General features: G+C 40.4%; 1 protein-coding gene across 2 annotated transcripts; it reads right to left on the minus strand.

Moving 5' to 3' along the window:
* On the minus strand, positions 1-26,401 carry pard6a (par-6 family cell polarity regulator alpha). 2 transcript variants are annotated; one of them, XM_029434344.1, is made up of 7 exons: positions 26,258-26,401; positions 25,969-26,115; positions 19,458-19,680; positions 7,435-7,724; positions 7,040-7,165; positions 6,536-6,735; positions 1-5,158 (listed from the first exon to the last, which is right to left on the minus strand). In XM_029434344.1, exons 2-7 carry the CDS (start codon positions 26,083-26,085, stop codon positions 4,879-4,881), a joined length of 1,236 nt encoding a protein of 411 aa, XP_029290204.1. In that variant the 5' UTR covers positions 26,086-26,115; positions 26,258-26,401; the 3' UTR covers positions 1-4,878. The 2 variants fall into 2 exon arrangements, with proteins under 2 accessions (XP_029290204.1, XP_029290203.1); XM_029434343.1 differs by lacking the exon at positions 26,258-26,401 and having other exon boundaries at positions 25,969-26,243.
* Between the last annotated feature and the right edge of the window lie 1,446 nt (positions 26,402-27,847).

Raw genomic sequence — 27,847 nt, forward strand, 5'->3', positions numbered from 1 at the left:
TTAATACTTTATTTTTATCATCATATTTGATCTCCAAATGACATTCACAGTTTAGTTACAGACTTCTATAGAAACCAGCTGTGTTGCGCTCCGTCCTCTGACAGAACATCACACAGAACTTATGAAACAAGAATCCCTACTCAGAAAGGCACTTCCTTTGTTTTCTAAAAGCCCCTAAAGTCAGGGGAGGACATCCTCATTTTTTGCTTCACCACACGAGCATCCATCGTCATCATCATCAGCGGGCTCCATACAGAGTGGAACAGTCCGACACCAGCAGTAGTTTGGAGGTGAGATGTCATATTGACTAGAGCTCCATACTTGGATCTTTCTTTCATAAGTGCCATTTTGCATCCCATGAAGGGCTTCAGTGGTACATGTACTTCTTCACAGTAACTAGTATCACACTGATCCTCGCAGCGCCATGAGCTCAGAGTCCTTTATGTTTTGAGATGCCTGCTTGTGCTCTTATCCAGAGTCAGATGTCTCAGCGCATGCATAGCTCCAGGATGTGTTTAGCCTAGCTCAGCACAAAGACTGGAAGCAGAGGGGAACTGTCGAAAAGGAAAATAAATACACCTTCCCAAAACTCCCATGTGAATAGCAGCTTGGAAGCTTCTTATCAAACACTGCAGGGCAGCCCAACACTACTCTGTGTGTGTGCAGCGTGCACCCAGGACTGTACGTGGGAAGTATTGTGTTTGTGAACAGAGAGTTTGGAGAGGGTGTGAGTGGTGATCGGACATTGTTGACAGTTAACTTGCTATTAATTGCTTCCAAATCAGAACCATGAAGGTGAAACTTTGTCATCATGATTATACTTTGCAAATATCATCACTATTGTGCACCTGGCAACACAGCACTTTGTTCAGGCTCCTGAACAAATCATCTCTTGTTTTTACAATCCTATTTTCACTCAGCAAATTAAATATGTATAAATATGAGCGTTTAGAAGCTAGGCTTTTCTTCTTTGTGCTAAGCTAGGATAAGCATGTCCTGGATCTGATGCGTGGATGTCTTCAGCTGACTGGGTCAGAATACTGGACTGCTCCTTTATACTCACGGCTGAATTAGCCTGCGAGGGCAAATGATCTGAAGCCTCCCACCCCCTCCCTCGCTTCTGATCCTTTTACACAGATTTAATAAATAATATAGCCCATGTAAGCAGTGTCAACTGAAATATGAAAGGTAAAGATAGCCCCTGGTCATTTCAGTTGATATTGTACATTGGTGGTGCACATTGACACTTCATCACACACTGAGGCCTCTGGTGGTCTTTGCTTGGTGATCCACTTGAGTTTTGTTTAGGTTGCTCAGTGTTTGACCATCAGTAGCTCAGTTTGTCTCCATTATTCCCTGTGCTTAGGGACACAACATGTCAATCATACAACAGCAAGGATAAATGATTCATACAATTATGCATAAAGTTATAAGCCATGATAAGCATCTAACATGTGAACCTTGGAATGACCAATGGTACTTCATTGTGAGGAACATTCCAGGACTTCCATCAGTAACATGAACATTGAGGCATGCATCCATTACAAATTCAGTTGAACCTAAACTTGGAAACACCGGTCTGTGAAAAGGACATCCTTCATCTTTAATTAAGCTGTTAAACACAAACAGAACACTGTGTGCATGTTAACGCCTCCACACACACTGTTCATCTCAGTCCCCAGTCTCCTCTCATATACAATTTAAAAGTACAAGAATAAGAAAAATACTCTCCATATTTTACACATATTATAAAATGTTCTTACATAAAAAAAACTTCTCCCAGGTAATGAAAATCTCCCTTGTTTCATAATCTTACATTTACATATTACAGTAACATACATAAAAAAGTGACTGTGTGTGTGTATGCGTGTGTGTGTGTATGCGTGTGTGTGTGTGTATGCGTGTGTGTGTGTATGTGTGTATGCGTGTGTGTGCAGTTGTTGACATCAAACTTTGACTAAATATATCCAGGTCAGCATCAGTGGACAGCATTGACTCATCACTCAGTGATCCATGTTCAGCATCACAGTGTGTTTTACCTGCTGACTTTAGCGTTGAGGGTTTTTATCTCCAAACTGAAAGCTTCATTTAAATTATAATAATATATAATATATTATTATATATTGTATTATAATAAGCAGCCAGGGTTTGTTGGAGATGCTACATCTACTTCTGCCAGCTCTGGCCTCCAGGGGAGCTCCATCTACATTTGAATTGTAATGTGAACTGAATTATGTCACAGCAGGCTGGGACACACACACACACACACACACACACACACACACTGGGTCCAGGGACTGCATTTGTGGAGGACTGTAAATTATTTAGCTATAAAGCAAAGAAATACACCTTTAATTTGGTAATTAATGTAAGTCTGTGTCATTTTATGTTTTAGCTGTGAAATATGTGACCAGTAGGATTTAAACAATGACAGCTGTCTCATGTGAATGTGTCCAACACTAGACCCCCGTCATCCACACATCCCCATGTTTCATGTTCAGGGCAGAGCAGCTAAGCTTTGAGCATCATGGTACTCAACTCTTTCTCCCTGTGAGAGTTGATGATCACTGTTACAGCTTCACTGACCATTAAACTAATATGTTGATTGTATTCTCTGCAGTTCTTGTGACCATTTCTGCTGCCATTTTCCCATCACTATGTTTCACAGACAAAGCTATGGAGGACGATGATGTACATATTTGTAATCCAGAGCTCTGATTGGAAAATTGTTTCTGGAACTAGAGGAAACAGCCATCAGTGAGAGCAACAGCAGACCTGTTTGAATAAAATGACATCTAGTGACTATAATAGTTGTTTCAGTGGAGTAAATGTCTTCGATGTCTAAGGTTTGCTTGACTCGCACTCAAGATAGAACAAAAACGGGGTTTCCTCCAGCTTCCTCAGGGCTGTTCTGAGCAGGATTAGTGAAAGAGCATTTATACCGTCAGAGGACACTAGTCACAAGCAGACTACGGAGCTCTGTTTAATATTTCTATTAGGCTATTGTGATTTTTATTTCTAATGAATAATATACTAAAGCATACAGCTGTAGCTGTAAGCAAGCCGCGTCGACAGAGAGAAGGATCTTCTGTTGCACATCATGTGGCTGATATTATTTTGTAAACATAATTGTGACAGCGATGCAGTTTGACATTCATACCAAAAATATGTTGCTGTCATTGGAGGCAGAACGTGAGACAGAGGAGGACAGAAAACAAAGAGCAGTCAGCCCACATTTCTGACTGTAAGGCAATACCCCCAGAGCTCCAGCAACAAAGACATGGACTCACACTCACACACTCACACACACACACAGGTTTATATGACCCAGATAAGAGTGTATTAACACTCACGCTGCACTCAGACGGTTCAAACATGTTTATGTTGACCCCTGATGGTTCATAGTGTGTTCGTGTGTATCTGTGTTTGTGTCTTTGTTTGGCTGAGGAGGGAGCCGATGTCTCGGCTTCTTTAATTCTTACATTTAGTGTGAAAACTATAAAGAATAGTTACTGTGTACTGAAACTATCCATCTGAATAACTGTTGACAAAATCATTTTATAACTCAGAATAATGATATATGTGATTCACAGCAATTGGGTTTCCATATTTGCAATGCCAGAGTGTAAAAGCTATATCTTAGCCTAACGTTATTAAAATAATGTGTGCAAGAACATAATGTCCAATTTATTTTATTTATACACATTTTTTATAAAGATGTAGGCCTTAAATTAAACCAATAAGATGAACATTGATTATATCTTATAACTAATTTAGTAGGAAAAAAGTATTGCAAATATGATCAAATCTCTTATTTTCAACCAGTTTAATCCGTCTTGAATATATTTTGGTGTTTATTGATTTATAATACAATTTGGACGCTATTCTGATGCAACAACCAGTGCAGAGCTGCAGGTCACACTGTGGGGCGTCTCCTCCTGCTGCTCTGCTTCATGTATGTGCAGCCAAAGTGCAAACAGGCTGTTTAAGTGGAATATAGATTTGAGGGTGTGCTGATTAATAAATATGCTCTTAGCCAATCACGTCACTGCCTCATAGCTCTGAAACAGCTGCGCACTGAGCGGCACTGTTCCAATCAGAGGCTGCAGTTTTAACAAACATACGTATGTCCTGCTGCCTTCAGGCGTCTGCAGGGATTTAAAGACCTGAAGAAGAACCTTTTCATACAGCAGCTGTGGACAGCACATACTGCAGAAGAAAGTCACTCACTTATATTCATTTCCAGATAAATGCAGACGTTCCTGCTTTAACCACATTAAACTTTCATTTTACAATTGAATTTAAATGCAACTACTGGTTGTTTACATTTACAACAAGATAATTCCATTAATGCTGTGCATTTGCTGCAAGTATTTGCTCTTGTTGATGTTGATTGGCAGCAGAGTGAGAATATCAAAGCCAGGAAAACGCCAAACTGTCAGAGCGCTGCTTTCACTGGTCGTTGTGCTGCCAAGAAAATAGAGCCCTTAAGTTGAACTTGATATGGTTCTTGTTGTGGTGAGCTCATCTGCAGTTATAGTGATGTTTCAGTTTTGTAGAGAGATGATTTCTTTAACATGTTGACATCAAACTGACTTATGGCTTTTACAGGAGCATTTCAATTTATTTTTCAATCTTGTTGCTCTCTATAAGTCTACATTGATCAGTTAAAACATTATAGCATTGAATCAATAAATGATTGTGTGGAACCCGACAGTTACCTCGGCCACATGTGGCAGACATGTTGTCAGGCTGAGCCGTCTGTCCTGCGGACCATCAGCTGCTGCTGAGTCTGTCGGGAGCACAGCCATCTGTGGTTGTCATGGTTACAGCCCCCCATAGTCTTGACTGTTAGTGTAGCTGTCAGTGTTGCCATGGTTACAGTGTTATTATGTTGCCGTCCTCTCTCATGCTCTCTTGACTGCTACTAGATGTGTGGGCGGGGTTTCCGTTGTGATTGGACATCAAGACGGAGCTGTCACTCAGGGATGCTCCAACGCTATTGGGCAATGAGACGCTTTGTGGGAGGGGCCTGTTGAGGTTAGTGTTGTTACTGTTGGTTACCCGGTGGGACTCGTAAGGTGTCAGGCAGTCGTTCTCCAGGATTAGGTCGCCATCGTCATCGTCATCGTCACTGTCACCCTCGGCAATGCTGTTGCTGTGGTAACAACAAACGACAGGGCAAATAATAATTATAGTTTGTTTTTTACTCGTCTGTTCAGCATTTACTTGTTTGTTACTTGATGAATGTGAGTCCAGTATTAGCTCTGTTTTAGTCTCCTCCACTGACTCCTGACTGCTACATGTTCAGCTGACTGAGTGTACAGCGGCTTTATCAGAGCTTCCTCACTGATAACAGCTGCTGCTACTGGAGAACGGCTTGATGAGAGCACAGAGAACCAACACAGAAGTTGTGGACCGCTTAATTCAAACAATGATCTAAAAGAGGCTTAAACGATGTGAGGATCTCAGGGGAACTGCAGAGCTGCTGATCGCTCTCTGTGGGTTCTTAACTACGACTGGCACCTTCCACAGGCGTTGGAAGTGAGCTGCTGAGGCTGCTGGATTGCAGAAAATATGGGTATTTGAGTGTTTTTTTAAATATTTGGTGGCGTCCTGCCTGCCGAGGCAGGTTCACTGTTTACACTGCAGCCCTGCAGAATCAGAAGGTTCAATAATCACTTCAGCCATATTGTAGTAGGCTATAGTTCTGTATTCTGCTCAGAGATGTGTATTATGTTAATATTGTGATAAATTGGCTGCTATGGTGATTGTGTAAAATAGTTTACATCATTTAGGCTTGTTCAAAATAATACGTTTAGTTTATGTATTGCAGTGGTATGTTCTGCGGAGGGCTATGCTGACGCATCAGTTTGTTGCTGTCAGTATATCTGCAGATGTCAGCACCCAGAGTGTCTGAAGAATATAGATATATATATATATATATATATAGATATATATACACATATATATATATATATATATATATACATATATATATATATAGATATATATACACATATATATATATATATATATATACATATATATATATATATATATATATATATATATATATATATATATATATATATATAATATATATATATATATATATATATATATATATATATATATATATATATATATATATATATATATATATATATATATATATATATCTATATATATATATATATATATACACACATACATACATATATATACATACATATACAGCATGTGTGTGTATGTGTGTGTGTATGTGTGTGTGTGTGTGTGTGTGTGTGTGTGTGTGTTTGTCTGTAATTGTAAACTTCCCGCTCTCATACTCATGTCCCCTTGCCCTCTTGCGGTGTTCGATTGCAACATTGTGTGTTGGAGTTGTTGCTGTCTGGTTGATACATTGTCACCGGACACTCTGAATTCAAAGACAAACACGTCTGCACAACCCACGCTCCCACAGGAGAGGAAGTTCTTGTATGATAAAATGATGTTTAGTCATACAGTATGTTTGATGTGTCCTGTCCATTACCTCGCTGTAATGGGGTTGCTCTGAGAGGCGGGGCTTGGTGAGTCATGTGACAGAGCGGAGCCGGCAGATCCAGCTGAGCCCACAGAACCAGAGTTGCCCATTGAGGTTTTACTCCCACGATGCACCACGTTGTTCCTCTGGTTGGACGGTTTGACAGTCACAATGAGGTTGTGACTGTTGGCCACCATCATGTCTGTAACCTGAAATGACAGATAGACAGTGTTAGCTCCGAATGATTCGTTTATTGCCTCAACAAAGACAAAGTCAAACACGTGATTCACAGTTCCCTCTCCTTCAAATCTGAAGCCAGCTTTTACTTCCTGCTGCTTTTTTGATAGTGTAGTGAGATCACAACACTCTAATATTCAGCCTGTAACAGCATCACATGACGTCATGTTGGATCTTTTACTTTAGGTATTTACAGCAGTTTGTCTGGCTCAGCGTTACTGCACCTTTAATCTACCACATCTTATGTATAAAAGAAAATGTGGACACTAAATTTACCTGATCCAAAGATTTCCCTGCTACATCGATGCCGTTGACCTCGAGGATCTCGTCATTCACTCCCAGCAGCCCTGTGCTTTCTGCAAGCCCACCACGTACCAGACGAGATATGAACACCCCTGGGACCTACAGGAGGACGGAGAGGGAAACTCAATGTTACATCTATACATCTACACCAAAGCTATGACACAGCACACCACATGTGCTATATCCTTCTTGTATTGTATACGGTCAGTAATTCAGCTCTGACATTACAGTCATAAAATAACCATCTATACAAATATAAAAAGAAGAAATGATGTTTTAGTGGGGTTTATTAAATTCAATTTATCATCAATTTTGTCAGCTTGAAAGGTGGAATGGTACCTAAAATGGAATGAAATCATTTCTCTCACCTTCTCGACGCCCTGTGATGTCACCCGCACGCTCACCCCGTCACGGATGTAGAAGCCTAGCGGTTTGTGGGTGCCGTGCTTGTGGAGTCGTACACGTCGGTGTGTCTCAGGTAAGATGTCCACATCAATGATGGATGAGATCTGTCTGAAGTTCTGTGGCAGGCCTATCATAAGGCCCGGTTTGTTCTTTGAGCGGGTGGAGTCGGAGCCGCTGGTGCGCAGGCCGGTTAAGCCCAGCCCCTTTTTACGCCTCTGGAGGGAGTCGGTGGGTAAAACTACATGTTCACCCTCTAAAAGGGACACACAGAAGGATGGAGAGAACACTTTGTTATTTATAATGTGGCTTAAAAACATTTACAATTTTAAATTTCAATCTAAAGGAATATTTCACTGAGAAACGGATACAGGCCTGAAGACTGACTAAGCTGTCAAGTGATAGAAACTTGGACATACAAATCATCCTGCACCAGGTAGCTGTGGACTCAGCACTCCATGCTAACACTTAGGACACAGTACAGTACTCTTGTTGAGTGATTGCCCCCCCCATGGTAAAACTTTAATGTACATTACATGTATGTTAGGTGACAGAAGGAGCAATACTAATACTTCAGCATACTAATGCTGGTCCAGGCTAACACATACATAACACCATGATACCATGCACACAGTTTAGTGATTCTACTCTCGATGCTAACACTTTAGCTAACACCTTAGTTTACACTATGTTAGTGAAGGCCACATGCAAACACATACAAATAATGTACATGTTTGTCATCAGCTCTGTGAGTAAGCCTGGCGATATGAAGTATATTGGGATAGTAGAGTAGAACTACAGTACACGAGTGTATGGGCTCATCATTTAACAATCGCCCACTCGCTCTCTATTTCTAAACCAGGATGTGTTTTAGTCTTTTTTGAGGGTTCCTTAACCATACTCCTGTGTTGCCAGGGTCTCTCATCTCTCCTCCAAACTGTCTTACAATATGTTCCCTCTGTTTTTATATAATCTCTCAACATAAAATTAAGAACATATGTCCATATTTGTGACATTCAAAAATATTCTCCTGTCCAAAGACGTTGTGTATATCATTAATATTTGGAGGCATGTACGGAGTTAGTTATGTTCATATTGGCACCAATACCAAATACAATGTTTTTTAAACTATTATTCAGAAAAATGTTAAACAAATAATAAATAAGAGCATCTTTGAAAGCATTTTTATGCATTTTTGTTCCAGTAGAAGTCTGGACATCATTCTATGTACACCGAGGGAACATTGAGTTTTGAGCCTTAGGAACCATCCCAGTTTCCAAAATATTATACATGCATATTTTCACTTCTGCAGTACAGTGCCAATGCAAGAGGTAGTATAGAGTTAATATAGTTTTATACTGGAGTGTTGGATGTGGATATAACCCCACATTCAGTCTTGTGTTCATATTTAGTCGTGACAATGAGGAGCAACAATGTGAGCTGCCTAAACAAACAGTAGTTGAAACATGCAGATATTTCAAAAATAACTTAATTAAAACACTGGACATTGAAACGCTTCACTGAAATGGAGATTTGACAGAAGTGTTCTGAATCAGGAGGTTGTGGGAAGCGATGGAGGTGTGGCGACAGAAGAGGAGGAGTAAAGAAAGACTGCTGAAGGTTATTCACACACACTTCAGAGCACACCACAGGTTTATCTTTCTAATCTAGTCAAGTGGAACAGTACATTTGAATGTTTTTGCTTCATTTTAGTTTGGAGGGGCATTAACACAATTCAGTTGGAAAATATTATTTTGGGTCAAATTTCATATCTGGATCCATTACTCTGACTATATGTGCAACGGGGTATTTATATATTCACATCATTTTCTAATTTCACCATGTGCTCACATCTCTTTGCTCTTTCGTTCCTTTGTTTATCTTTCCATATCTCGCTCTACGCAGCTTTGTCAATGACCAGCTGGCAGCAGAACTTCACCACAAACATATTAGATGACCACAAAGACGGGATAATAAATGAATATTCCTGACTTCTTCCTCTACAACCAATTCCACTACTTCAAGTCCTAAAAACGCTTCACTGGCTACAGTTATTAGTGCAATACTAGTATAATTACTGCTAAAACTTCTATTGGTAACACTTGAACTACTATAATAACTAAAAGTGAAACTACATATAGTAAAACTAGTCATTCAAAAACTACTATTAAAGTTTCAAGATTAATCTGTTGGTTATGTTTGATAAAAGTAAGACTCATTGTGTGTATTAATAGTCAAATTCAAAGACTAATTCCCATCAAATTCCAATAACTCAGAGATATACCATATATTCTAAAATATAAGATGGTATTTAACAAAGGGCTGATAAAATGAATATATAACACATAAATACAACACAGTCATGTCATTCTCTACTAGTCTAGTCTCATACTAGTTTATGACTTCAGAAGCCACCGACACCGTTTAATGTGAAACATCTGTACAGGATGTGTTCACTTTATTTGACAGTATTTTAAGAGTAATCCAAGGGGGAAAAACTAACTTTGGGTTTTTGATGGCAGTGAAACAATGTATAATATGACAAGGTAAAACAAATCAAACTCTTGTATGTTAGTAATTGCTGCATGGTAAAACATTTAATCCTATGTTCAATATGCACACACTGAATGTCCCCGTGCTGAGACTTTAACTAAGACTGCAGCCCTATTCATTTGCCAGATTGATTAATATCAAAGGATTGTAGAAGACTTCTAGAAAAAACCTTTGTGTTTGAGCAAACTGTGGAGGTTTCAGACGCTGTAGCAGATTAAACCTTTAATCTCAATCTATAATCCCATCGTTGTTGTTCAGCACCAGAGGATTCTTTTTTGGTCTCCTTCTATGAGGTATCAGCTGCCTATCAGTGTGTGTGCACACATACACACGCAGACACAGCGGATTATTACCAGCAGGGAACCATATGAGTGACAGCCTTAACTGTATTGTAGCATCTTTGAGGATCTCTGTGTGCTGAATTGACAGGGATGATAGGGGTCAGATTGAACGAGTTAAAGGGTTACACCATTACAGATGGGACTCAGATGTGATCCTATCATCCATTGCTATGTGGCTGTACACGTACTGTATAAAGATATGACATCTGACTGACACAGGGTTAACAATCAGAAACATACTCACTAACTGCTGACAACATGCAGACTGGACCCATTCAATTATTATGAATCACACATTTTTCCTTTCTCTGGAGGCAATGAGCCATGGCCACCACATGGCTGGGTGACAGGTCTTCAATTATACTCTTGGTTTGACAGCAGCTTCTGGAAGCAGAGAGCTGTTATTTTATAGCTGAGGCTTGTGGTGGAACTAACCCTCCCTTAATGTTGCTGTTGTGAAAACTAATCTTTGCACATCCTTCTAATCTTTCCCTAATAGCAGTGCAAGCCAGATCACAACCCCCCCACATGTTCCTAAATCAATCAAGAAAGATCTAGGAGGTCAAACACCATTTGACCAGAGACAGGGGTTACCATCTCCACCTGTACACAACCACCTGTTAGCACTTCCTCAAAATTCATACTTAAGCTTGGAACAAACCTGAAGTGTGGCTGAAACGTACAAACACTGGACAAACCACACATCAGGAGTGTCTCTGTGACAGTCAAGAAGGAGCATAAACCTTGACATAGCATCGGATTGGTGGTAACATTTAAACGGCTTCACAAAACTATTTTTCCATTAGAGACTATCTTGCGATGGGATCACACCAGTCGCGACGCAAAATCAGGCCACGGGCATAAAGTGGGCCAATTGCCCCTTCCCCACTCACTTCATTGTAATCTCAACTGCACACCTATAAAGTTTTGTGACTGCATCTTACACGGTTGTGACTCTATCTGGTGACAAAGTGGTCCACAAACAGACTTGGACCCCATTTACAGCTTGCATTAATGCGTCTCATATCCAGATTGTATTTAGATATGATTTAGTCTGGTTACATTTACATCTGGTTTAATATGCGTCTTCAGTGTCCACATTGAGATCCGATGGAGATTCGATCGCTTTGTCTGAATGAGGGGTAGCCCCCTGAAGTTTCATCACGCACCGGTCTGCAGCCGGGCACTGCTGGAAAAGGAAATGTGGAATGCGCGGAGACCTCAGCCTCAAACCGCTCCGGTTCAGGGGGACAGGGCCCTCGAGACAGCCATAGCAATATGTGTTTCCGCCTACGTAGTTGTTGTATGTGGATTGAAAACGCAAATTGCATTTGCATTTACACTTGTGTTCAATGTGGTCACATTGGTTCCCTGATCAGCTCTGGAGGTTGTTTGGCCAGTCGGAACACAATCCGTCGTCAACGCGTTTTGGGTGACCTATGACTATCACCTGGTAGCTCCTGCTTTAGTAGGTGTCTGCAGGAGCACATTATACCATGATGACACACACACAGACTCATAAGCTGAAAACAACACCAGCGTCGCTGTCACTGCTGGTAATTATTTGCTTCGATCATCATTGTACTGATCAACTGTTAAAAACCTGCAGAGTCTACCACACTGTGATTGTTGTTGCACTTACCCAATTAAAAAAGGGCCCACAAAGTCTAACTGGGCATCACCACCAGCAGAGACATCCGTCTGTTGTTGCGTTGCCATGAATCCTGAGCCAAACAAACCGACCTGTCAGTGATCGGCCTCCTTGTCATACTTTGCAAATTATTTGAATAAAATCTGCCTGTGCCAGCTGTGGGAAAACACCTGCTGTGATGTCATTGATTGGGGTGTGACCAAAAGTGCAGGGTGCTTAGTTTCAGCTCATGAAGTGACTGAAGAAGCGGTGAGCTGCCTCCTGTGAGTCAGTATTCATTTAGTGATTAAATGAAGCAGACTGCTGTGAGAGAGGGAACATATTGTATATCCTGGAAATGTGTTAGCCAGGAGCTGCTCTCTCAGTTCACAAATAACATCCGTTAAAACATTCTGAAGAACACTTTACAGAGGGAAACATATCTAAGAAGAGCGGAGTAAAACCTCTTTACAACTCACACAAAGAGATAAAACTACCAAGCATCCCTAAAACAGGAGACCACCAACAGTTAAAGTGTACAATGGGAATACTTATAACTGCAAGAGTGCATGGTGTTTTCTATCCATGACACTAAACTACATGACGTCAGCAAAACTAAAACCAATTTGATCAGCAGCACTTGTACGACCACATTCTTTAATGACATCACACCTCCTAACTTCCTGCCATTACATCAGATATTCACTAATGATCATGTTTAATGCAAAGTGTAAAGGAGGTCAGGCATATTAACACCTGGCGAAGTACTCAAACCTCCTCTGTGGTACTTCCTGCTACAGGAGCACATTTTACATTGATGACACGCACACAGACTCAACTGACATGTTTATGCTACTCAAAGGTCATTTTATATTCTATTTCAGTGGCTTTTGTGTGCTTTATTCTTTTTATTGATTTTGTCTCTGGTCTTTATGTACATTGCATTTGATCTGGGAGCCACTTTGTTAACACTCCGAGTACTACAAACTCATTACAGATGACCTTTCCGGTATTTAACAAATATATCACTGACATTTATAGTTTCAAGGTTCATGTTTTATTAATTGCTTCGATTTTGCGTTAACTATAGACAACATAAATAACTGCAGGTGTGTATGATGTGTACGGATGGCTGCTCTGGCACTATTGAAAGGCTGGATTTGATGAAATTGCACTTTGTTGCTGTTATTTTCATTGACATACTTAAGGAGCAGACAGCAACCTTTATATTATGTTTGATTAGGGCCTATATCCATGTACAGCGAACACTAGGAGTGGACATCAGGCTTGTGTATACACAGAGTGGTAGAAGGGTTTACTGTAAGTGGAGTCACAGCTGATTTAACTTTAGGCATGAGAGAGCTTAGCACACAAAGGTTCTGGGAAATACACCTGCTATAATGACTTTAAACCCCAGTCACTCAGAAAACTGCTGTTTATCTCCTCTACTCAACTGTTGGACTGTGGTCATAATAAATGAGAAAGGGCAAGACAAAGCATGTCACACACACACACAGCTTTTATTTAGCTGGACTCACAGCTAAATAAAAGCTGTGTGTGAAGAAGCGCAAACAAAGTGAAGGCAGCCTCTCTGCTGGAGACAAATACCTGACCTGCTGCATTCCTCATTCAGCATTCTTCCTTTGTGTGTCACACACACTGTTTCTCTCACTGCATGTGTGTGCGTGGGTGTGTGTGTTCATTAGGTCACTCTCTGAGTAGCAGTATCGACCAACGGAGAGCAATATTAATGTAGGAGCAACACACTAATGTTTCCTGACAGACAGAACCTCAGCAGAAAGAGCCAGACTAAAGCCTGAAGGCACAGACACTGCTAAGCCCCCCCCCCAACACACACACACACGCTAGATTGATACAATATGAGACCTACCCTGTCTTTTAATGCAGTGATACACCCAAAATCTGATTAACATAATCCCATGTAATACTACAATACTGTTGGACTGTCATGTTCCTACATTTCTCGTTTAATCTTGGAAAGTTTGAGACAGCATCATTCAAAACAAATGTGTAGTCCAAACCAGAAATATTCTGCGTGGACAGTAATTTGTCTCTTTGTGTCCGCCTTGTGATTGACTGGCGACGTGTGCTTCTCGCCCAATAGGATCGGTTTATAGGATAAGCCGGTGTGATGGATGGATGGAGCGTTATTCTAAATGTTGCAAATCATGGTTAATTGACAACAATGATTTGATTTGTTATTGAAAATGCAACATGTTACCGAGTACAGACACTAAAATGAACATCCTTCAGTCCAATGTAGAGCTCTAAGGTAGAGGATATCTAATTTATTCTACTCCCCATGTGGCCTACCGTCTGCCAACACAAGCTGCTCCATGTGGGTTTTATGTGCAACGTGATACTGTATGTTTATAGATTTTATGTATGTGTAATTCTGTCTCTGAGTGAACCAATCAAAGTTTTAACTTCAGAGTGACTTTTTGAAGTGAAGTTAATCTCTCTTGTCTTCACATTTTGAAGGAGGTGCTGTTATAAAACAAGGTTATAGTAAGGATTAAAGTCATGAAGGGTTCTCATAAGGATACAAATATTAGAAGGCGTGTGTTTTTGCATGTGTTAAGCCACATTCAGTTGTATATTTATACAGTTTAGACCCAAAAAGCTTAAGAATATATATATTCATGAAGTCAATAAAGATCTATATTCAATAAGCTTTAAGACCCACCGTCAAAGAATATTAAAGTAAACCTAATGAAATGTTTCTATGTTATAACTGTTGGAGATCAGTTTATTGATATGAAGGCCATTTTCCCCTTGCAGAAACTGAGAACAATAAATAACTGTCCAACAGGAAACTACTGCCTGGGTGATACACTGACGGAGGGCCTGACCTGCATCTGACATTCACTGCACACTCACCTGCAAAGAGCCAGGAACATACGCTCAGTGACTTAACCGACACTACGTCTTACTCGATTGTACGTTGTGACCATTCGTCACATTGCAAGTTATTACAGAACAGAGAATGGAAATGACAGAAATCAAACACCAGGGCTGGGCTATGTAGTGATCAGCTGATCTGATGACTGTGTGGAGGAAAGTGAGAAGTAAGAGTAACCAGCTGCTGCTACTGTGAGCGCATATTAGTTAGTTAGGCTCCTGCAGATTAGAGAGTGATTTAGTGACTGGATGAAACAATGGATGACAAACTAATTTCTAATCTCTGTTTGTCTGTCCCAAATGCATCATGTGTCTGTGATCTGCAGCTGTCATAAGCTATTGCATGAGTGTGTGTGCGTGTGTGTGTGTGTGTGTGTGTGTGTGTGTGTGTGCGCGTGTGTGTGTGTGTGTGTGTGTGTGTGTGTGTGTGTGGCCTCACTCTGTAGTGCCCACCATCTGGAGCCCAATAGGCTGCCATATGGCTGAATCCTGTGCAGGTCTACAATAGGCTAGTGTACAATGGAGAGAGACAGGGAGGGCACGACATGACACAAAGAACACACTTCATGCTGTGAGGGTGGTGCGGTATTAACCCTTACCATCTACTCAAAACAACAACAACGGCGACTGGATGAACATAATATCACACTTCCCTTTAAGAGATCAAATAGTGTATACCGTACTATTACTCACTATGTTTCATTGTGCTAAAGTACAGTTTTATAGTTGAACAGGTAATACCTTAAGTCAATGTAGGGTAATGAGGGTAAGGAAATACCTAATTTAATCATTTGCACATGCCTCTTCTACACAAATAACACGCTTAATGGCTTTTACCATTAACACAATCACAATTCTTCTTCTGCTATGGCACCGACAGGTAGCCAGGTTAGACCTGACACGTGTGTGTTATGGGCCTGAGACAAGTGAGCCCACTGAAATAGAAAATAATAAGCTAGTTTAACTTGTAAAAAGGTCATATGACACGGAAAGATGCCGCTAATGTTCAGCATTTTCTACTATACCTATATAATATCACTATAATAATGTATGCAGTAGAAAACAGCAAGCACTCTTAGTGCTGCATGTTGCAGAATATTGAGGTGCTGCTACAGACAAACCTTGTTGTTAGGTGTGTGTCCAGCGGGCCTTCATTATAGCTCCATGTTCACTGATGACTCCGTCCTGTCTAAAACACTTGTATACCACCCAACCCTAGCCACAACAGTCCTCTTTCTGCTTTTCCAGTCACAGCAATGTGCCTATTCTGTGTCAGAACAACAACAATATTTACGGTCTTCTTTATGTTACAAGTTCTACTGGATAAATTCATTTCAATTTGACTAATTTCAGCACATTCGATAATTTACTGTAATGGCCGGGTATCAAGACAGAGGAAATGAGCTGCTAACAGAAAATCTCTCCCTCTCTCTCTCTCTCTCTCTCTCTCTCCCTCCCTCTCTCTCCCTCTCTCTCCCTCTCTCTCTCCCTCTCTCTCCCTCTCTCCCCGTTTGTGCATACATATTTGATTTCTTCCTCCTCTCATCATGTTGTACACAGATATTTTTAACAGTTTATAGATAGCTCTCCATCTACAACTCTGAGATTTCAGTCAGAGAACTGGAGGAGCTTTGCTACTCACAACAGGAAAATTATTGAAATACATTCTGTACACATTTATAGACACAAGCATGTCTGCAACTGTGGCAGCATTGTGTGTGTTTATTTGTGTCAATGTGTTACTTCTGTAGCACCCTCCGGCAGGAATAAGATAAGGACTCATACCCCCCCTCTCCTTTTCTTCACTCTGTTTTTCCTTCTCTCCCTCCTCCTGTTCTTGTACAACTTCTCAATCTTTCATTTCCTTTTCACACACACACACACACACACACACACACACACACACACACACACACACACACACACACACACACACACACACACACACACACACACACACACACACACACACACACACACACACACACACACACACAACTTACCTACATCATGTCATGGATTATTTCGTCAAACATTACCGCATTAGTTTTGAGAAAGCAGATGTTTAGTCAAACAGAGCATCATGAGATATCCAGGTTTTACCTGCACGACTACCACTGTAGTACTCCTATTGGACTGTTACCATGGTTACAACTGTAATGATAAAACAGAATTGGTACCACAACTTTCAATGTCGTACTTCTACAGTGGTAGTCATTAACAGTTCTGCAGTACCTGAAAAACTACCACTGTTGTACTCCCGCAAACTGTTACCACGGTTACCACTGTAATACACAGGATGAGACTGTTACCCGGGCTACCGCTGCAGTATTGATGCAGATGGTCGTAATTCACATACTGTATTAGACATCAACCTCCTCTACGTAATGCTTTCAGACCTTTTTACATTGTGCACATCAAATACACACACACACACACACACAGAGTGGTGTCAGTGAGTGGAGCTGATATGATTGATGAAGCCTTTTAGAGTAAGATAATCCCACTCAGTTCCTAATGGTTTACAACACCAGATGGGACACACACTCACACTCACACACACACACACTAAAGGTCACAGAGGATGGATGAAAGTAATATGAATTTAAGGACGGAGAGGGAGCAATAGGAACTATGAATGATGTTTTCAGGCAGTCAGCCTCATACAGAAGATCTACAGAAGACATTTTCATACTTCAGGGATAAAGGTAACCTGATTGGGTGAGTAGGTCTTTAGTTGGCCAACTCATGCCCTAATCTTTAATAATGAGGTGCGGGCCAGCTCCTAAAGCACAATGGAGATTAAATTACGCCATTTTCCCTAATGCAACTTGCGTGAGTGTGTTTAAGATTTACTGCACTCCAGAAACGTTGCTCTATGTGTTGGGTGTTGAGCTTGCAGCATAAATAATTGACCCTGCTAAACAGGATGTTAAAACAAAAATATTTGTTGATCTCCTCTTGTTCTCTGTGTCCTCTTTGTCTTAAATGTCTTGCTCTCTCTTTCTCCTTCTCTCTCCCAGAGCACTGAGTTAATCTGATTAAACTAGCAGCTGTCTGTGATTCTGTGGCAACAATAGTGGCCTGCTAAGCAGCAGATTAGCACCATTACATCATGAATTATGCAGAATACAGACACAGCAAGAGAAGGAGCACTGGGACACAACAATGTGTCACTATATCATACAATTATCACTCAAATAATACAGTAGAATAGTAGAATATAGGAAGTTTATTTGTTTTATTCCAGCCAATAGAAACATCCGTTATGTGCCATAGCACTTATTCATCTAGATATGAATTCATTATCAAATCCAACTCACAGTATTTCTGAGTGGTAAATAATAGAGCCAGATAACATTATGATTTGATCTGACAGTTTAAACATCTCTTTCTGAATGTGGATCGGTTATGTTTTTACTGTAAGAAATAAATAATGCTTATTATCAAATGAGTTTGGTTACACAGAGACAGAATCCCCTGAAACATTAAGGTAAAGTTTGTCTTTACTTTTTCCTTCGTTGTGAGAGTTCATCAGGTTAGTAAAATCCTTTTCTACTTCTTCACTCACACTGCGCTGGACTGATGAAAGTCATTAACAGTAAACACAGCTCTGTATATAAAACCTCAGACATGCACTTGTAAAGGTTAAAGTGCCTCTCCGGACGGACTGGACTTACATTACAGGAGGGCCAGCAAATTAAAAAAAACTCCAAAAGGTTATTGGGTTTACAATACCAATATTACTGGGGTTAAAAACACAGATTAAAATCACTGACCTCCCTGACCGGTAATAATGAAATCACCTCCGCTAGACAAATTAATCCAGTCCAAATGTCTCAGAGCCAAGCCAAATGTCGTAAAGTCTGGTATATTCAGAAAGGTTCCTTTTCTCATCAAATAAACTGCAACACCATCAGTAACATTCCCTAAAACAAAATACACAAATACAATACACAAGCCGTACTGTCAGTTAGCAAAGCCAACTATGTAGTGCGGCTCTAAAAGAAAACCCAAGGTGGTTCATCTTCTGTTCATTTTCTAGTTTCTGTGCGTCTTGCTGAAAACCTTTTAACAACAGACTCAATGTAACTCAAGTTTACTTATTGCTTGTTCCGCAATTTCAACCATATCACATCTGGACCAGTTTGAGCTGCACAACTCTTTAGTTTGTCGCATATGCGGTCATTTTTTTGTGAGGGAACAAGAAGTGCATGATCCAGGAGCCCAGCAGAAGAAGGATATACCCCTCTGACTGGGCTCTCTAACAACAGATATGGAACACTCTGAAGTGATGTGTTTGAAATGTCTGACAATGTCTCTATTCAATGTCTCATTGCCTTTCTAGACAGCAGTGTCTGAAGTAGAAAAACAAAACACACAACACAGCCTACCCAGAGGGAGAACTATATGACAACAGATAAGAACAAACAGGCGAATCATCAGGTGGTGTTGTGTATAAAGAAGAAGAAATGTTTGATGTGGAGAACAAGGACCATCCAACTGAAAAGATGGTCCTTCAGTCTTTATCTAATGGTCTTACCGCTCTTGGTTATGATAATGCGGAGCAGCGGATTGGCTGACGAGACAGCTTTGTGGAAGTTGTCGTCATTGTTGATTGGAAGGAGGTCTCCTTGGACGTCGGCGTATCCCAGCAGCACATCGACACCAGGGATGCGGTGGATGTTTTGGAGGAGGCGGTAGAACTCCGTAAAGCCACCCGGACCGTTCCTCTTCAGAGCAATGCGACGATATTCTGCCTCAAACTGAAGAAGACAATGAACACAAACATCAAATGGTGTTTTCCCCACAGGTATTTCTCAGTTTAGGATGGGAGATGATCGACTTGTAATTTAATACACAGACAGCTGAGACAAATGAGATTACCATCGCTGTTTATAGTAAACATAGTGTTCTAAATGTGTGTGTGGCGGTACCACCACTAACATCAAGGGGGGAAGGACTCGGACACAAAGCCAGTCCATGATGAAATGTGTAGCTATAGGTTTAAAGGGTCACTTCACCCAATGTAACTGTCCTTCTTATCTTGTGGCATCTATTCTTGCAGATGTAATCATTATGATTGTGTTTGTCTAGTTTAGTTGACTGGTACTTTGAGAGGTACCAGTTCACCTCCTGGGCACTGACGAGGTGTCCTCGAGCAAGGCACCGGACCCCCACACTGCTCCCCGGGTGTTGCTAATATAATAGCTGCCCACTGCTCTCAATACTAGGATGGGTTAAATGCAGAGTCTACATTTCACTGCGTATGTTGTGTACATGTGTGTGACAATCTGTCTTCGACCGAGAGACGCATCAAATCCTGACATTTGCAAAGCTTGAACCAGAAACTGTTTGTTGATTGTTTGGACTATTAAAATAGTTGGCGATTACATTCCATTTAGAAAGTTTTAACATTTGGACAGTCATCTCTGAGAATGTTGTGAGTGAAAAGCAGTGATGGTCTAGAAAGAGTCCACCAGGTGAACTCCCTGGTCAGTCTTTCCTCTCTGCCTAAACATGTGCTTCTCGTTGACACCACCTGGTTCAGTAGTGGGCTAGATGAAACCCTGCCGACTTCCAGGTCTTCAGAGCACAGGGTTGCACAATTCTTTGCAACAACATTTCTGAGAGAACACTCCGAAAACACATTTTAATAGTAACTTTACGTGGCGAGTAGGGCGGGGTATTTTCAATGGTATTGTAAATAAGCTACCTGAATACTTTTTTCAATGCCTTCACATTACTACATGATAAATAAAACCTCTTTTATATTTAACAAGCCACAGTTCTCAAATGTTGTTTAAAAACAAGCAGCTGTCCAGCCTAAATTTGACAAAATTGTGATATAACTCAGGAACTATCAGAAGAAATAACACATAAGATATTTGATGTAAGCTTTCTGTACTTAACAGCTTTCTGAGTATCTGTTGGTCTTTTACTAAACAAGAAAAGAAAAGCTTGCACTGATGTGAGGCGTAGGTGTCCTTTCACTCAGGGTGTCTTGACATTTAAGGGGCAGTTTGAGCCAAGCCTCATATTTTCACCTGAAACAACTTAACTGGTAGATAAAAAGAGGATTAGTCTATTGAAGTGTTTTTACTTTCTTCTCTAGAATTTCAGTGAGGTCAGTTTGCTTCCATCAGTAGGGAAGATGACATTGTGATAGGTGCACCCATCTGACTTACAAAGAACCAATCTATCCTCTTCAGAGCCCCACTTTGTTTCACCTGTTTTACAGCCATACTCACTGCAGTATGCTGAAGGTATTGAGGTTGTTCAGGATGTGCCCAGTGAATCTTAAAGCATGCTTATCAGCAGGTCTACAAACAGTACAGAGAAGAAACATGATCGAAGTGAGCCTCGTCACATACCTCATGCGGATGTAATTATAGTGGAATACTTGTTGTGACATTATACAATGAAATCAGGGCCTAAAGCATACAGGTCACAACACACATCTTTTACATTTGAAACAAATGATCTTATGTTCAGCAGCTACACTACAGATATCATGATAAATACTGTACAAAGGGATACTGTCGGTGGGAAACCTAACCGTAGTGCTGCTTGGGGAATGACAGTTAGGCCTGGCTCCAATATGTCATAGATCTGTAACCTGGCAACAAGGTGTCAGCAGAGTAGTGAGAAGTTGCAATAGCTACGCTCTACACCTTTATAATTGATATTCAGCTGTACCGTATGCATAGGTTGCAATGGGCCTGTGTAATATTTAGAGGAGGAATTTAAAAGTAAGGGCTGGGTGGTCGGTTCATACCTGAGCCCAGCAAGTTATGATAAGTCAGGGCCCAACGTGTAGTCTGTCATGTCTCTCGGGAGTGATGTTAGTGCAGGGACTTGCTCATAATTGTTTTGACAAGGTTGTGATTGTACCACACAGGAAACATGTTGTTTTGGCTGTAGAGATTCACACTGTTAATTAAAACACTGGGAATACTTTAGTCTAGTTAAATGAATTATTATAGGGAAAGGCGGGTTTATGTAATTATTTAGAGTAACAGGACTATTCCCTAAACTCACCGGTAAATGGAGCCATTACTAATCTACAATGGAGCAGTAGCAACCTGTATAACTCAGATTATGATGAAAACATGAATATAAATCACGAGTGTGACAGGCTGATGCTCAGTTCCTATTAACAACGTTGCATGAACATACACAGTAACCTCAAGCACTGACAATGTATTTACATGGCAGCATTATTTGCTGCCTATCTAAGAAAATCATGTTTTTGTCCAAATCATTAAACTATTACACAGCGTAACTGCGACTGTGTGCTGGAGGAAGACAGTTTTCACCGAGGCAGGACAGGCTCTGCCTTCAATCACATAATTTCATTACAACTCAGGCTTTACTTTAGTATCAGACTTAACTTCAAAATGGTGAATAAAGTCCATGAAAGTACTGTGCGCTATAAGCTGCTGCTACAGCAAGATGTTCTAAGAAAATTATGCAAATGTACTCGATTCCAAAATATAGACCTCAGATACAACTCAACTCCACGTGAGAAAAACTATGTACGCGGTGTTCAGCCTTATATAACTAATTATTTACATAGAAGTATAAATAATTTACTGGCAAGCAATGATGACAGTTGTTGGACGGTTAAGTCTGTCAAAGTATGCTCCATGCTGACTCACATATAAGACATACCAAACACCAACACACAGAAGACTCTTCTCAGAGGGGAGTGTGCATTGTCCACATTATTCACAGTATTAGTAAAACATAAACACAGTTTACTACAACGTACTTACAATGTAATGTCCTTATTGGAGTGGGACATGTTTGGATAACAAACGTGTTGTAGAGTCTTGGGTCTGTTTATGTCTTTTCTACATATTATTGTACACTAGGGCTGCAGGATTCTTGATACAATGAGAATCACAATTGTTTTTGTCTGAACACGACTCTGGCATGAAGGGAGACAGCACGGGTGTTGGCGTGCCACGCACACGTGAGTTGTGTTTACTAATAAAAAGAAAGGAAATGTCGGCAGTATGGCAGTATTACACTGTCTCAGAGAAAGATCAGGGACATGCAGTTTGCAAGACACGTATTATTTCTTCTTCTCACATCTTGGATGAGAAGAGAAGCAGGAGGAGATCCTTACAGTATATTTTTAAGTTAGTATAGGTAGCTGTATAGCTGACTAAAAAGGCTTTTGAAGCAGACAAATCTTTTCATGCGTTGCATGCCGTTACCATCAGAACCAGAGAAATATGTTCACTGGATATGTAATGTGTTGGTAAAACTCTGGCTCTGTTTCATTTGGTTACTGAGGTCGTCCCTACTAACAGACAGTCAAACTCATTCTACATATAATAATATCTCCGTTAGAGATAACATACATTTACAGTAATGTTAGAAGGCTACAGGCTAGGTTTGTGTCTACCTCCCACGTAACCCTGACCGACGATTGGATACTGACAAATAGCTTTGTGGCTAATTTGATTGGTTGAGTGTTAGCAAAGTGGTCGGTTCAGGAAGAGTCCGTCACACTCAAAGTGCAGTTGTGCAACGGCTGAGACAAAATTATGAGCACTCAGTTCAAATATGTAAGTCTCCAAAGCAAACGTGGCAGAATCGTCCTTCAGAAATGAGATTGTGCCGGAATTGAGCCTGTGATAATTCAACGATTAATTCTGCAGCCCTAATGTACACACAAAAAATATTTTCACATAATCTCTCAATAAACCACAGCCTACAGTGTGAGCATTAACAAGCATACGTGAGTGGAAATTAGAGTGTGTGGGAATGTAAAACATTTTATGGGCGCGGCGGTGCCAGTGACTCGGAGTTTAGACACAGATTGATAAAATACACAGATTCGCCCCGACACTTGATTCTCTGTTTTAGAAGGAAGAACCTCCAGTCCAATCGTAAGTGGGCTGTTTCTGCAGCTCCAACAGAGCGATAAGTGCTGTCATCAGTTTAAGGCGTCACATTCTCCCAGTTCAACTTTCAGTGTATCATATCTATAATTTAAGCTTATAAACGTAATAGTTTTGGATCAGGAGCTTTAGTATTTGGATCAAGTGGCCTGCAAAAATGTTTTATGCCAAATGTTGTAGTGGGCACCATTTATTTCAATGTGTTATTTATCAAAATGTAGGTAAATATAGGAGCGAACGACTACTTAGTATAGGAGGATACAAACAATATTAAAGAACTGGAATCAGGATTGGGTCTAAAAACAACTTGATCGGGACACCCCTAAAAATTTAAATGAGTCTAGGAATGCAATGTGTGTTGGAACACTATTTTCATCTTTTCCAGATAGTGTTCGTTACCCAGTATATTAAAAGCATGTGAGGATGTGCGTAGGCCTTCATGAAAAGAATTCCAAGCAGGTTACAGCGCTGTCTGTGTCTGTCTGTTGGATGTGAGAATCTACTTTGCCAATACATTTTCTGATAACGAAGCAGGACCGTCAAGTGATGTATTTTAGAGACAAGAAAGAGACAGACATACAAGCCTTCATTATTCTTTGGCTGAAACTAAACAGCGCTACTCGAAGCCCTACTACAGCACCACTTACAGTTTAAGCCATAGCACATGGAACAACACATTGAGTAAATGTCAATGATAGAGAAATTATCCACTCGTCCTACAACAGCACAGCACCGCTCCACAAAGCATTCTCACACAGAACTAGTCAAACAGGTTGTCTCTTGACAGACATATTTGACATTTTTCTTGTTTAACATGCAGCAGCTACACAGAGCTTAGTATAGATTTACATGCTCCTCACTTTAAGAAATTGTTAACAGTATAATTGCAGTACTGCACATCATCAGTAATGAGGGCTTAAATGAGGAGCCTCTTTAATCTTTTTTTTTTCACCACAGAAATGACACATTTGTTATTAAACTATATTTAACATTCAGATTCAAGCGTTTGAAATGCCTGTAAAAGCTATACCCTAAAACGATCATACCTTGCTGACCATATTTATTCTCGCTCATTAACAGTAGGGGACAAGTCATTGAAATGTTTGACTATAAAGTTTAAGTAGACCAGCTCGCTGTGAAGAATACTTCCACAGTGCTATATTATTAATGCATTTGTCTGTTATATGTATGTTGATGCTGTCACTGCTTTAAATACTCTATACAAGTCTCTACAAGGGGGAAATATTGTCAAAGGACATACACAGTGCCTGTGCTGTCTCTGATTGAGAATCTATGGAACTTCAGGCACAGCAATCATGCAATACAAATACTAACCGATAATATTAAATACAATTACTCACTGAGCATATTAAATAAAGTTCCTCAATACTGATTGCATATTATATTCTGCCTTTAGTGATTTTAGTGTATATTACCTTAACATTGTATGACAATTAAACCTCTATTGAAGTCAACACAGTATTCTGTCACACTGGCACAATTTGTCCATGTTTTGAATGTGCCTACTTTAACATGCAAATGCACAGCTGTTTCTCTCCTCAATTAGTAGAAGAGGAGTCCCAAAATGGAAATAATAATAAAGTTGGCTACCATTACTTCAAAACTATAGACAACTTAAGTACGGTAACTGTAGGTACGTGTAGTTACAAAGTACAAATCACTTAAAGTAACGTTACACTGCTGCAGCATATCGAGACTAGTAATTGAATGGAAGTGGAGGGACAGACGGCACAGCAGAGAGAGGGAGAGATTGCGGATGCTGAATAGCAGAGTCGGTGTTTTGACACAGAGGGGGAAACGACGAAATAAATGCGGAATGTAACGTAGCAGCGGACCGGGGTCGGGTAGCCTGCTCAGTGTAGCCTACAGCAGGCCTGTCAGCGGCACCCCGGAGCCTCTTAATTACAGGTTATTCCCCTAAATTAGCAGTGTAACACGGAAAAACATTCGTGTCGGTTTGTGTGTTTCAGAGTGTACGGGGGGAGAGACGTCACGTCGCCTATGTTATGTGAACGTCAGCAGAAGGTTATGTCGGTGTTGTCATTGTACCGGCAGAGCCGTATCCTCTCATTACCACTATAATGAACAGTCAAACATCCCCATTAGCCCACCACTCACTTTGCTCTTGACCTCCACCACGTTGTCGGTGAGTTTTAACGGCGTCCGGTGCTGCTGCTGTCTTGACATTCTGCTCCCCGGTTGGCTGGTTGGCTGAGGCACTGCGGATAAAACCATCCACCAGAATTACGGTCGTTGTTTCCTCCTCTGTCCTCGGGGAAACGAAAGAAATAATTCAAACCATGAAACAGGCGAAGAGAACTGAAGCGGTCATTGCACCTGTCTGTTAATTTTATGCTTTCTTAAAAAAAAAACTGCCAGGTCTCGCTCCTGTGTTTGTGTCTCGTACCGTCATGTGTCAGAGCGCGCTGTTATCATTCGCTTACGACACGGCCAGAAAAAACACAGCACTCGCGACAGGTGGAGTCCGGTAAATCCAGTATGGGATGTGAGGTGCCGGTGTAACCCGTCCTCCTCCTCCTCCTCCTCCTCCTGCAACCTGACGACACTGAGCACACACCAGAGGGGGCGGGACATGACAACATTACAGCTGTACTCGTAATAGTGACATTGCCACTATTACCAGCATACACATCTGTTGTGCTTTGCATTGCTACAATGCTGCTTCATGCAGGGCCGTCCTCAGCCTTTCAGAGGTCCCAAGCATAACAATCATACACCCACTTCTGTTGTCATATTTCCCATTGACATGGACGGAAAGAGTAGCCTACTAAAATATGTTATTCAAGTAGAAGGGGGACAGCACCCCCCCCCCCACACCTTTGCTTGAGGAAGTGTTCTCTAACTGGAATTCTTGGAATTTTAGTTGAATACTCCTGCTATACGCGGTGTTGATGGTTTTTGTAATTATTACTTCATTGCAACCCTGGAATTTTAGGATTTGTTAAAGCTTTTTATTTTTCACAAGTAGATTATATATATAATAATATATGCAAACAAATATAAATGATATTGAAGCAAATTGTTGCATTTCTGAATCATTCTTGTTACATATACAGTCAACAAAGTGACAATATGTTATTCGTATTCTATAATGAAATACTGATTAATGCAAAATCATTCAAAAGAAAGATCAAAATTCATAATTTATGTAAAGCTCCCTGTTGTTAGTGTTTTTAGGTCAGTGTGTTATGAGTGACAATGATTATGCTTTCTGATTGAGGATTGTTGCCAGTAATATGGTTTATAATTATAATTATTACTATTACTATTATTATTATTATTATTATTATTATTATTATTCATAATAATAATATTCATATCACTATTGCTGCTGTTGCCATTGATATGGTGGAACAAGCTTACTTTTGACATGTATAAAGTATGTTGGAGGTGTCCATGAACTTTGGAGGTGAGATTAACTGTTTTTGGCCAAGATGCATGTTGTTAAATGAGGTAAATTAATTAAGGTTCAGGAGCGGGGCCACGCCTCCACCACACCTCTACTCACCTGTGAAGCCTACGCATACCCCGTCAACACATCCGGCCTCGCTTGTCTCAGAATTTTTAGCCTACACTCTCTTTCCTTTCCATTCATGGAACTCCTGGACTTCAGTACATCCTCTGGACCAGCCTAACAGACGACATCCCTCTTCCTCCTTCAGCCTTCATCAGTCATCAACAACTAATACTTTGTGAAATTCCATTAAACGACATATTGTTGTGGCATGGTCCTTGCTAGTGAATGCAGACTGTATGAAGAGTTTTGAAAGGGGGCTTCAGTATTGGCCGATGCTTGTCAGCAATTGAAAAAATTAGTAAAGAACACCTTTAGGCTACAAAATAAAGTGTGTTAACACTGTCATCACTTGAAATGCATTGAAGAAGCCTACAAGACTTAAAAAGTATATTTCAGTAAAAGTAAAATACAAAAACAACAACTTTACAATAACAAGAGTAAAAGTAATTTTTTTACTTC

Source organism: Cottoperca gobio, chromosome 6, assembly GCF_900634415.1.
Source record: "Cottoperca gobio chromosome 6, fCotGob3.1, whole genome shotgun sequence".
Taxonomy (NCBI): domain Eukaryota; kingdom Metazoa; phylum Chordata; class Actinopteri; order Perciformes; family Bovichtidae; genus Cottoperca; species Cottoperca gobio.